General features: G+C 43.3%; 1 protein-coding gene across 3 annotated transcripts in view; it reads left to right on the top strand.

Annotated features, from left to right (window-relative positions):
* The window catches only part of CEP192 (centrosomal protein 192), a 135,146-nt gene extending 133,792 nt beyond the window's left edge, over nucleotides 1-1,354 (top strand). For all 3 annotated transcript variants that reach the window (XM_086682400.1, XM_086682398.1, XM_086682399.1), the window contains exon 46: nucleotides 907-1,354. In XM_086682400.1, coding sequence (XP_086538526.1) covers nucleotides 907-1,048 — 142 coding nt within the window. In that variant the 3' untranslated portion in view covers nucleotides 1,049-1,354. The remainder of the gene's footprint in view (nucleotides 1-906) is intronic.
* Nucleotides 1,355-13,046: the final 11,692 nt, after the last annotated feature.

The following is a 13,046-nucleotide window of genomic DNA, read 5'->3' as shown; positions in this document are numbered from 1 at the left end:
ACTCATTACCTGCCTCTATACAGCTGACCCTTGAACAGAGCAAGGATTAGGGGTGTCAACCCCCATGTGGTAGAAAATCTGTGTATAACTTTGACTCCCCCCCCAAAACTAAATTTACAATAGCCCACTGTTGACCAGAAGCGTTACCAATAACATAGTCAATTAACATAACTTTTGTATATTAAATGTATTATGTACTATACTCTTACAATAAAGTAAGCTAGAGAAAAGAAAGTGTTATCAAGAAAATGATAGTACATCAAGCTCTGGCCTCTTGGCAGCATTTGATGGCAGTGACCTAGATGCCATACTCAGTCTGAGCAGGCTCATGCCCACTCCCTCACTGCCAATGCTGCTGTCCCGTGTGTACATCAGTTCAAACCCGTGTTGTTCAATGGTCAAACGTAATCTAAAAATAAATTTTCAGGACAGTTTTTTAATAAAAGTTCACACGAATGCTGGTGGAGCAGAACCTGCACAGCCCTGTTAATGACCGGCACGAGTGGCGTGGGTTCATACTCTCCCCAGTTGAGCGTGCTGCTGAAGGAGGGTCGGGGGTCCCCTGTTCCTCTGCCCTTTCTTGGGCAGATGGCTACCTGCCTGCGGACAGAACACTTTCACATGCAATAGAACAGACCTCTTGTTTCCCTTTTCCTATTTTTTTGGATGGCCAGGAATATACAATACTATTTGAATCAGGTTTTAGATTTTCCCCTTCTCTGTGCCAGTTTCTTGTTAAATAATATCATTAAAGAAATGAGAACCAAATTTAAACCAAACATAACTCCACTGAGTTCTTCCATCAAAATCCGACCGCACCCTGCCATGCACGGAGCTGGTTACAGTGGTGGGTGATGCACGTGCTGCTGTAGCACCAGGCCGACGACCTTTCCTTTCTCTTTCCAGAGCCCAGCATTATATCAACATGCCTGTGCAGTTCAGACCAAAGTCGGCAGGCAGATTTGAAGCTTTGCTGGTTATTCAAACAGATGAAGGCAAGAGTGTTGCTATTCGACTCATGGGTGAAGCTCTTGAAAAAATTAACTAGATACATTTTATGCAAAGTAAACTACATAAGTTATATTTTGGTAACTTCATTTTATTTTTACACTGCAATGTTCTTTTGTATATATTTTGTAAGATTGTTTTGATAACTAGATTTTTGTTTGTTTTGAGAAGCTAATACTGAATGAAGACCTGACTAAAATATCATGTATGTAGCCCACAGTATTGTACTTAACTTTTTTATAGCGGACAAGAGAGTTCTATTTTTGCATTGATTATGATACTCTGAATAAATATGGTATATATTTTAATGTGGTATAACCAGAAATAAACTTCCATTTCCATTGAACCTGTCTTTTTTATATCATGTAATACAGAAATCAGAATATTGCTTTATTCTAATTATTTTCAAGCTACTGGGTCTGTTTTGTGATCCCCCCCCCCCCCCCCCCCATTACACAGTTTCCTTTCCTCTAAGAAATTCCTTCTTTGGTCCTTCTTTCTGTTAGCTAATTGCCCAGATTAGAACAGAAGTGTACTTTTAAAGAAATTATTTTTCTCCAGAGTAGCAGGATTCATATTCTGTGCAAATACATTGGAGAGGTTGATGTATTTTAAGATAGCATTTATTGTAATTAAAGCCAGATGGGACAGCTGCTCCAGAACACCGCATAGAAGGTATGCTCCACAAGCAGGTGCCTGTGGGAAGGCAGTGAGTTGCTGAGGGGGCAGAACAGTCCTCCCCTTATGTCATCTTGAGCTGTGAGGTAGAAAAGGTGACACAGATACCTGGTTTTACCCAGGAGGAACATGATTATTAATTGCCTCTCAACCATTACTGTTAAGTCCCCGAGCCCTAGCTAATAGCCTTGGTCTGTGGAGCAACAAAATTCCAGATTGTGAGCAATTGTGTAATGGGTTAGGGTGATCACAGTTGGATATTACTGATGGAGTAGAAAGACCGTGGAATGTGCAAGAAGCTGCCTAGATGGCTTAAATCTACAGCAGTTTGGAAGCAGTGATGGTGAGCTGGAGACAGGAAAACATTTCTTCTTTTCTCTTCTACCTTATTTCTCTGGCTTAGACATTTATAAAAACATTTTTCACAAGTTAAACAGTTGTTGCTGTTACTGATACTGTCCTACTCCAGTTTTAGAGTTCATACATCAAATGTCGGTGACTTCATGCTTGAACATGTATTATTTGACAACATTCAGCCTCAAAAATTTTGAAATGGTGGTACTGCTTTTTAAAAATATTTGCCCTGGTCTTTCAGTTCCTAAGAATTGTTACATTTCTGTGTAACCATCACTTTGCCTTTTACATTCTACTCAGGAGGTTTAAAAAAAAAAAGGGTTTAGGCAAACAAAAACTTTAAAAGTGACTCTCCTTCCACAGACCATATGCTTTTATGGGTGTGCATTTCTTCCTGTCCCTTCCGTGTGTTGGAAACCTGATGCTTGGAATTTGGGAAACAGTTGGATGTGAACCAGTGGTTGACTGCAGCCAGTCATCACTGTAAAGCAACTCCAGTCACTGGCTCCCTTCACTGTGATCTGCAGTGTGGAAGAGCATCTAATGGGCAAAGTTACCAACCCCTGATTAGGTTTCCATCTAGAAGCTGGTTCCCCTTGTTTCCCATCCCTTCCCAGATTGATATCTTGAGTCTTAAACTCTCCTGTAAGCTTCAGGCTCAGCTGGACATTTCCACCTGGTTATCAAATAGGCATCTCAAACTTGGATTCACTCCCTGCCTTACATATGTTTCTCTCTAGCTTTCCTCATCTCCATAAATTTCCCCACTTTTCATCCAGTTATTTAGCTAAAACCCTAGGTTTGGGTGTTTTACCCCCATCCCCATCGACTCTACCGAACTTTTCTCACAGAAGTCCTTCAGTCTGTGTCCAGAGGTGGCCACTGTGGCCCGGGCCACCATCCTTTCAAGGACCACTGTCCTTGTCCCCTCCCCACACTGCCGCTGGTGCTCTTGCCTCAGGAAGCCCTTCTACACCAGCAGGCAGAGTTACAGTTTGTAAAAAGGTAGACCAGAGCCAAGGCTCCTCTGCTTATACCATAAAACCTTGGTTTGTGAGCATAATGTGTTTCAGAAACGTGCTTGTATTCCAAAGTACTTGTATATCAAAGAGAATTTCCGCATAAGAAAGAATGGAAACTCAGATGATTCATTCCACAACCCAAAAATATTCATATAAAAGTGATTACTGTAATATGATACAAACTAAGAAAATACAAAATGTAAAGAAAAATAAATTAACCTGCATTTACCTTTTTGAAAACCTTTGTGGCTGGTGTGAGGGAGACAAGAGAGGAGGGTTATTGTGTGGGGTGACTTTCACTATCACTAATGGAATCACTGCTATCTATTGGCTCATTGGAATCTTTTTCTTTTCGTGCAACTTTAATAACCTATCCAATGACACTTGCTTTTGTCTCCTTTTGAGGATTTCACAGAAATGTGACATTGCATTGTCATTAAGCAGATTCATTGCTCGCACTGCTACAGCCTTATTTGGGTGGTGCTTTTTTACAAAATTTTGCTCCGTTTCCCACATTTTACACATCTCCTGATCTCATTTGCAGTGAGGGATTCCTCCGCACTTTTCTCCTCCTTCTCTGCAGATGAGATACAGATGTAGACTTCTTGTAAGATCTTGCAATTTTGACCACTGTGTACTTCTCAATGATTTCCTTCTTTCACCATAATCCTCTTCTTCTTATCACTCTTCAATATTTTTCTGAATGAGGCCATTGTATACACTTGCATGGATGTTGACTACAGTACAGTATTAATAAACTCATCATACACTGTATTTAATGTAAGTGGCAATAAGGCAGCTGAGGAAAGGGTCTATATCTGCAGGCAGCCTGACTTAGAATGAAGCAAAGCATTCCTAGGTGTACTCTTGTATGGAAAAGCAAAGGACTGTCCATAGGTGCTTTGAAGTGACAAAAAATACACTAGTGCCAGTTATGGGCACCTTCCAACGTTCTGAAAAATCACTGATTTCTGCCAACCGCTGCAGGTTGAGACCGAGCATCTGAGCTTGAAAGATCATCACCCACAATCCCACAGCAAGGGAGAGAGAGAAGGACCATTGGCTCAGTTGTGATCATGTGACATTTGGCATCACGTACTACTCGTACTGCAAAACCTCGCTTGTTTTATCAAGACTTATTAGAAAGGATTGCTCTTCTTGCGGAACACTTGCAGAACAAGTTACTCGCAATCCAAGGTTTCACTATGTATAATTACATTACGTGCAGTCTGAGCCCACACTCACTCTCCTGTTGGCCTGGGCGGCTGTTGGTCATTTGGCTTCTGCCTTCTTCTGTGGCCTCAACTGCTGCCCCTCCAACCACTTGCACCAGCTCTGTGGCTGTTGTTTTCTGGCTCAATCACTAGGGCCTTCTCAGTTGCTGGGCCCTTGCCATCTCAAGCTCTCCCCCAGATCTTGGTATGGCTGTTTCCTCCCCTCCCTTGGGGAGCCTTTCCTGACCACTGTGTCCAAAGGAACCCTGACTATCTCACATCACACTGCTTACTTCCCATTACAACCCTCTCTCTACCTGACCCTTTCTTATATACTTATTGACTAGTTAATTATCTCCCTCTAAAATGTAAGCTCTGTGTGACCACACACCTAGCTGCCCTTCTGACCACTGCATCCCCAGACCTGGTCAGCCCATGCATGTATGATGATCACATTCATTGTTCTGGAAGTTTCTCTGCGCATCGTCCTGATCCAAAGGCCCAGCCATGCTTCTCACCAACCCCAGTACACAGCATCCCAGGTTTCCCCAAGATTTCTTACCTAGTTTCTTACCAGTCTCCTGTGGACTGTTCCTCACCATAATAGGTAAATGTTTATTGAGTGCTTCCTATGTGGCAGGTAGTGTCTCAGTGCCTTACATGACTGTCACCCTAAATTCATATCAACTTCATAGTGATGGACCCTTTCTTGGCAGGGAGGCCTGGGGGAGAGAGGATCAGAGGCCTCCCTCCTGCTGCAACCTCCAGGTACCTGTGACCATGTCTGGGGACAGACCAGCAGATCAGTAGCAGGCTCTGGGCTCAGGAGGGCAGGATGGCCTGGTGTGGATGAGCAGGCCAGGGCTGGGATCCGAACCTTGGTGTTGCTGACTTGGGTACCCAGTTGTAGATAATAGGAACTGTTCTGGAAATAGAGAAAATGTAACATTGGTATATGTCTTCTTTTAAAAATTTGATTCCCTTTGTAAAGTGACCCTAAGATCACAGATGAGTGTGTCCCGCCTGGGTCCCACATCTGACACACGATCCTGCTTCTCAGCCAGCCAAGATATTTAGCAGGCAAGACCCAAAGTTCCGTAGAACTCAGGGATGATTAATGTGCATCATTACTGATTTAATTAGTCCAGAAATGAGACCGAGTAAGAGGGCATCTGTTTTTAGTCTCCAATTAAACTCAGGGATGATTTTATACATAGGATACATATATTTTACGGGACACGGATCTCTGGGTAGAATTAAATTGGGCTATGTCTCACAAATATGAACTTGTTCTCTTTGTTTATTGAGTGGCTTTCCTCCCTTTTCGATTCAGTATTCATTTTCTAAAATTTTATATTTAACATGGGGGATTCTTGTTATTCTATAGAGGTTTGATGAAAACCTTGTTCTGAAGTGAAAAGTCTATTTCCCAACATCTTCCACTTAGTGAGAATTAATGCATCATTCTTCTCAAAGACACATCCCCTGGCTGCTGCTCATGCTGGATGCCCAGCCTGGCTCAGATCTACGGGTGTCATGTTGCTGGCCCTCGGATTCCAGCCGCCGGCTCATTGGCCAGCGAGTTTGATAAAGTTTACTTTTCAAATTGTGTGCGAGCTGTATCTTTTTAGGTGGCTAACCAGCTCTTATTAAATTTCAAAATGCCATTGTGATTCTCATAACCACACATGTCCAGCGTCCTGCCAGCTCCCCTGTGTGCTGTCATGCTGCCTTACAAACAGTGCTCCTTGTCCCAGACCTTCCTAAATCCTTGAACCCTACAGGACCTTGGTTATGGAAATTATTTGATATTGCTACTTTGTCATTTTAAACAGGCCAATGACATATTAAAGCAGTGAAACTAAACCATTCAAATACTTATTTTAAAGAAATAGCTCACTTGTTTTTGTGTTTTTATACGATTTCCTATAGTTTGGATAAGAGAATGAGCAGATAAAAATGTTCAGAGCTGTAATATTCTAAAAATAGTTGCTTTGTAAATAAGGATGACTTGAGTGATGGGTGTGGTGGGCATTATGGGCAGTTTCTGAGATGGTCCAAAATGATTCCTGTCTCCTTGTGTTCACGGCCTGTGTAATCGTTCCACCTGAGCAATGTGTTTCTAAGCTCAGCATTGGTGGACGTGTCATTTCTATGATTAGATTACAAAGAGATGTCCATCTTGCCGAGAGACTCCCGCTGGCTTTAATGGAACGAGATGCCATCTGGGGAGGTCTTTGTGGCAAAGCACTGAGGATAGCTCCCAACCAACAACTGGCTAGGAACTGAGGGGCTCAGTCCAGCAGGTCAAAAGGCAGTGAATACTGTGGACCACCACGTAATTGAGCTTGAAAGTGGGTCCTTCCCCAGTTGAGCCTTCAGACAAAACCCTAGTCTCATCCAACCCTGGGTTGCCAAGCCAGGCCCCCCACTCCCAACCCATAGAAACTGATATCATACATGCTTATTGTTTAAGCCACTAAGTTCCTGGTAATTTGTTATGCAGCAGAAGATAACAAAGTGATGCTTAATGAAAAACTGCTGCCAGTATAACAAGCTCATATAATCAGCCACATTGGTAAATAATTACATGTAATGAATGGAAACAGTCCAACAACTATTGATCTTTCTGTGATTAGAAAGCTCTTTTTTTTTTTTTTTTTTTGAGTTTATTTATTTTGAGAGTGTGTGTTTGTGAGCAGGGGAGAGGCAGAGAGAGGAGAGGGAGAGGGAGAAACCCAAGCAAGCTTTGTGCTGTCAGTGCAGAGCCCAATGCAGGGCTCAGTCTGACAAACTGTGAGATCATGACCTGAGCCGAAATTAAGAGTTGGGATGCTTAACTGACTGAACCACCCAGGCGCCCTAGAAAACTCTTTTAGTCTCAAATGGGCACTCCCCTTTATGCCCAAGCAAAGGTCTTGGCATACTGGAACCAAGAATCCTATAAGTTTTCAAATGCACACCAAATGATTACAAGCAGTTAGAGCTTATTGAGCGTTTAGGGAGACAGAATGAGAACCTATGTTAACTTACCTCCAGTTGCCAGAGCGATGGACTTGTTTGGACAGGAAGCCATGTGGGGTGGGTGGCCCTATGCCTAATGGAGCTGAGCAGCACTGGCTTTGAGAGCGTGGCATTGAGGTATAGGAGGAGCTAGGTGGATGAAAGCACAATTGGACGTTTGGTCCTCCTTGGCATTGTTATAAATTTTATTCTTACAGCCAGGGCCTAACCTGAAAAATACATATAAGCACATGGAAGCGATTGTATTTAATTCTACAAACAGGGTTGGCATACACAGCCTATGGCAACTTTCTTACTATGACTTCAGGTGGGACAGGACACTGCTTGGTTCAAGCAGATTCTCCTTACGTCGTGGCTGATCCATAAAACTGCCCTTGTGTAGGAATCAGTGTGAGGAAATGCAGTATTTTATGCTTTGCCACATGTGAGGCTTGGGCCCTGAGAAGCTTTGAGGCAGGGCCAGAAACACCCTCGTCATCTGAATGGACTCAGCAGGCATCCTCCACATCCGTGCTGTGAGGGGGCAGGACTGCTGGGGAGAGGGGGCAGGCACCAGCGCCACTTGACTGCGGTACAGTTTTGCAGAGGGCACTTCTGTGAACGGAGCACTATGTCCTCAGTCTTGGAAGGTGATGCTCCAGCAGCTTCTTTGGCAACTGTCTTTATTAAAACATCCGGAGAGGCCAGTTTGTTCTGCTGCTGGGGCCAGGTGTACCTAATCCCTCTGGTCCAGCCTGCTTTCCCCTCACTTGCTTTCCACAGGCAAGGCCACCGGGGAGTGGGCCTCCCAACACCTCTTTCACAGGGACACTTTCCCCACAGGGGGACCCTTCTTACCTGCCTTTCAGGTCCTCAGGGAAGATGGCCCATTGACTAATGGGTAACTGTTGAATGGTGCTCTGTTGAGTGTCTGTTCCATACATTCAATTGGAAGTGCTATGAGGGCAGGGACCAGGGCTGGTTGGTTTACCTCTGAAGTCTCTGCCTAAAGTAGTGCTGGCTTATGATAGGTTTTTGTATGTTTTGAATGAATGAATGCATCATCACTGAAGTTTCCATGTCTTAATATTTCAAAGGAAATACCAAGAGTATATAAATAATAACATAGGAATGGATGGACCCCTGTTTAATACAATGCTTTTTTTTTTTTAAAGTGGGCTCCACACCCAACGTGGGGCTTAAACTCACAAGCCTGAGATCAGGAGTTGCATGCTTTGCCAACTGAGCCAGCGAGGCGCCCCTAATAGAATGATGTATTCCTATCTCAAGCCACAAGCAAATGTTGCTAATGTAAAAGCACTAGAATCAGGAGCAGGCAACCCTGTTTACACCATAGCTGTCTCATGGTGTGGTCCTGATGGCCTACCTGCTGGCACCTGTGCAGGTGAACAAGTGGAAGAGATGAGATGGATCAGACAGGTGATTAAATTGTTGATGTGTGTTTCCAAGAGATTCCTTTAAAAATTATGAACAATAGGGGCGCCTGAGTGGCTCAGTTGGTTAAGCGTCCGACTTCGGCTCAGGTCATGATCTCACAGTTTGTAGGTTCAAGCCCTGTGTCAGGCTCTGTGTTGACAGCTCAGAGCCTGGAGCCTGCTTGGGATTCTGTGTCTCCCTCTCTCTCTGCCCCTCCCCTGTTCACACTCTGTCTCTCTCTCTCAAAAATAAATAAACATTAAAAAAATTAAAATAAATAAAATAAAAATTATGAACAATAAGCATTCAGTCATGTGACTGGTACAAAATTGATATACAAAAATCCATAGCCTTTCTGTATATAAAAAAATAATAACGGACAGTCAGAATATAATGGAAGGCAAGATGAAACACCTAGGAATAAAAGTATAAAGAAATGTGTAAAATGTACAGGAAGGAGACTTTAAAGTCTCCCTGGAGGACACAGAAGGAAGCTTGAATAGGAGGAGGACGTGCCCACCGCGCCACTGAGCAGGAAGCTGTACCATGAATCACACAGGCGGGCCTGGTGGTGACCCCCCAAGACTAATGCTTTTCAACCGCTGTTGGTTGGGGGTTTTCCACAGAGACAGTAAAGGGTCTCAACCCTCCAGCTGCGCTTGGAGCTGGGCCTGCAGCTAACTGTCCAGCTGCCACGTCTTTGCTCTTGGCCCGCCCCCTCCTTAGCACACCTCCATCAACCTAGCACCTCCTTTCTTTAAAGGGTAAAATCCTACACTTAACATATATCTTTATTAGAATTTTACATGTCCTTTTAATTGCGCTAGAGTTTTGTGAATATTGCACAATTATTACCGCTTTTGTTACAAAGTTGATTTTAAGTAGTCACCCCCAGTTTTAGCGTGTGAATGGAGGCAGGTTAGGAATACGTATTTTGCATTACAGCGGAAAGACCTTTTGAAGAAAAATTCCAGTAATTAAATCTGTCAGTTCTCCCTAAACTGATCTCATTATTTAATGGCTTTCCAGTAACAATACCTACAAAGTATTTTTTAGGTGGAAGATTGACTCTAACGTTGATATGGAACAATGCCATGCATAAGTCACCAGGACAGTGCTGAGAAAAGGTAATGAGGGAGGCTGGTCCTGCCAGGTGTCAAAGACAAGGCTCCAACTGTTGGCCTCCTGGCACCATAGAGAGGTGAGGACACCCCAGCCCTCAGAGACATAGCAGAGCAACCTCACCTTCAGCCTCACCCCCAACCCCTGGGCAGAGAAGTCAACTGTGGGCCTTCTCCCCTCTGTACCAGGGCCATGGGCCACTTGTGGTCCGGGCTGCAGTCTTAATTCAGGACAGGAAGTACTAGGAAGCAACATAGCAACATATGAAGCTCATATTTAATCTCCCATCTGTCAGTGGAAACCTGTGGAAAGAAATTGGTGGTGTGATTCATTGGCCACTTCAACTATGACAACCTCAATGAAGATAGCCTGGATGAGACTGGTTTATGAAAAAGTAATGAAACAAAATGGATTCTGGAAAGACCCAAATACATATTTAGTATATGGCAAATGTGGCATTTTAGTGGGGAAAACATGGGTTATCCCAAGATATTTTCCAGATGAGTTGTAGGTTAAAAATGAAATTATAAAAGTCCCAGAAGAAAATATAGGACAATTTCAGTTAATCTCTTTATTTATTTATTTACTTATTTATTTAGAGACAGCAAGCAAGCAAGGGAGGGGCAGAGAGAGAAAATCTCAAGCAGGCCCTCGCTGTCATCACAAAGCCCGATGGGGGGCTGGATCTCATGAACTGTGAGATCATGACCTGATCCAAAACCAAGAGTCAGATGGTTAACCAACTGAGCCACCCAAGCACCCCTCAGTTAATTTCAAATTACAAAACAAAAACTCCTATAAGAAGTCCTATAAGGAAGACTGATAAATTCAACCACGTACAAATACACACAAATTAAAATTTTCTGGGTGGAAAAAGCATAACCACAGTCAAAAGACAAATGACAAGCTGGGGAGAAATTTACAACACTGTAAAGGGGCTTTAGATGTTAATTTAAAAAAGCAACAATCCATAAGAAAATAGGCAAAAGACATGGGCAGTTAATAGAATGGGAAAACAAATAACTAAAAATTTTTTAAATAAGTGCTTTTAAATGACCTCAGTCTCAGTGGTCTAAACTGACGCATTTGTCTTTCTCACTCATGGGGCAGGGAGACTTTTTTTTTTTTTTAATTTTTTTTTTCAACGTTTATTTATTTTGGGGACAGAGAGAGACAGAGCATGAACGGGCGAGGGGCAGAGAGAGAGGGAGACACAGAATCGGAAACAGGCTCCAGGCTCTGAGCCATCAGCCCAGAGCCCGACGCGGGGCTCGAACTCACGGACCGCGAGATCGTGACCTGGCTGAAGTCGGACGCTTAACCGACTGCGCCACCCAGGCGCCCCCAGGGAGACCTTTTCAAATTCCACCTTCTTATTTAACTAGTTGTGTGACCTTGGGCAAATATGACCTGTGCTTCATTTTCCTCACTAGTTCAATTACCGTACTAGTATCTATTTCCTAGATTTTTTGTGAAAATGAGTATTTGTAAAGTGCTTAGAATGGTGTCTGACACATAATAAACGATATAAAGTTGTTTATTTAATTGTAGTATTATATAATTATATATATAATTTTTATTAAACAAAATTTAAGTTTACTTATTTATTATGAGAGGGGGATTGGAGAGAGGCAGAGAGAGGGAGAGAAAGAGAATCCCAAGCAGGCTCTGCACTGTCAGTGTGGAGCCTAATGCGGGGCTTGAACCCATGAACTGTGAGATTATGACCTGAGCCAAAACCAAGAGTTGGATGCTTAACCAACTTAGCCACCCAAGCACCCCTAATTATATATATATATGTGTGTGTGTGTGTGTATAATATTTATTTTTGGGAGAGAGACAAAGTATGAGTGGGGGAGGGGCAGAGAGAGAGGAAGACACAGAATCTGAAGCAGCCTCCAGACTCTGAGCTGTCAGCACAGAGCCCGACGCGGGGCTCGAACCCATGAACTGTGAGATCATGACCTGAGCCGAAGTCGGATGTTTAACCAATTGAGCCACCCAGGCACCCCTATATATATAATTTTTGAAACACCAGTGAATATTCTATATTTGCTCTTTTTTCCCCCGTTTTACTTAAAAGTATACCTTGGAAATCATTCTGTATCAGCACATATAAAACTGCCTCATTCTCAATGTCTGCCTAGCATCTTTGTATGGCTGTGCCATTATTTATTTGACAATCTTTATTTGATAGACGTTTTGGCTGTTCTAATATTTTTCTATCATGAACAGTGCTACTAAGACTGTCTACATACAGATGTCATTTCCCATATGTTCAAGGATATCTGTAGGATAAAATACTAGGAGTGGGGAATTGCTGGGTCAAAGGGTATGAGCAGTTTTAATTTGGATAGATAGTGCCAAATTGCTCTCCATGGTGGTTGTACAAGCTTTTACTCCTGCCAGAAATGTATGAAGAGCGCCTGTTTCTCTACATCCTTGCCAAGACAGTGTGTTAGCCAACTTTTAGCTTTCCCACTCTAATAGGTGAAAAATGGTGTCTGGTTTAATGAGCACAATGGCTTTGAACACTGGGAGCAGAGCCCACCATGGCAGGTACTGTGGCTGCCCCGCCAGTAGCTATCCCTCACCCACTTCCCACCAGGGCTGACTCCAGCAAAGAAGGCCAAATATGCCAGATTGGCTTGCTCTGCACGCCCTGCAGCTGAGCTCAAGAGCGAGAACCCTGGGGACAGGACCCCTGTCCTTTTGGGCTCTAGATGCTGTCACATGTGACCTGGAGCAATGGCAGCCATCTGTGACCGAATATTGACAAATATATGGATAAGAAGACACTTCTGAGAATGGGTGGGGCAGAGGATGATGCCCTGGGCCACCTAGGCCGCTATGGAGCTGCCAGCCCAGACATCCCCTTGTCTTACAACAGTAACAGCCAACACTGAGCTAGGATCCTGCATGGATTACCCTGCTCGTGTGCTGGGAACCCTCCAATGGCAGCAGCCTGTAACAGCAGTTGCCTCCAGGCAGAACCACAGGACCTTTGGATAGATAGGGGGAGGGCTTGCCTTTACCGGACTATTCTAAATTTTCTACCATGTTCAAGTATTAGCAATTTTTGTAATGATTTTTTTAAGGTAAACATAACAAATGAATTGTTTCAGTAAGAGATTTTTTTTTCCCACCAACATTCAGGAAACTTGACGGAAGGTATCACTTATTAATTAAGGTGATTAACACCCAATGA

The sequence above is a fragment of the Puma concolor genome, chromosome D3 (genome assembly GCF_028749965.1).
Source record: "Puma concolor isolate L17-30 chromosome D3, mPumCon1.1.hap2, whole genome shotgun sequence".
In the NCBI taxonomy this organism is placed as follows: Eukaryota; Metazoa; Chordata; class Mammalia; order Carnivora; family Felidae; genus Puma; species Puma concolor.
Note: the sequence above shows the minus strand (reverse complement) of the source record. Positions and strands in the feature narration are given on the sequence as shown.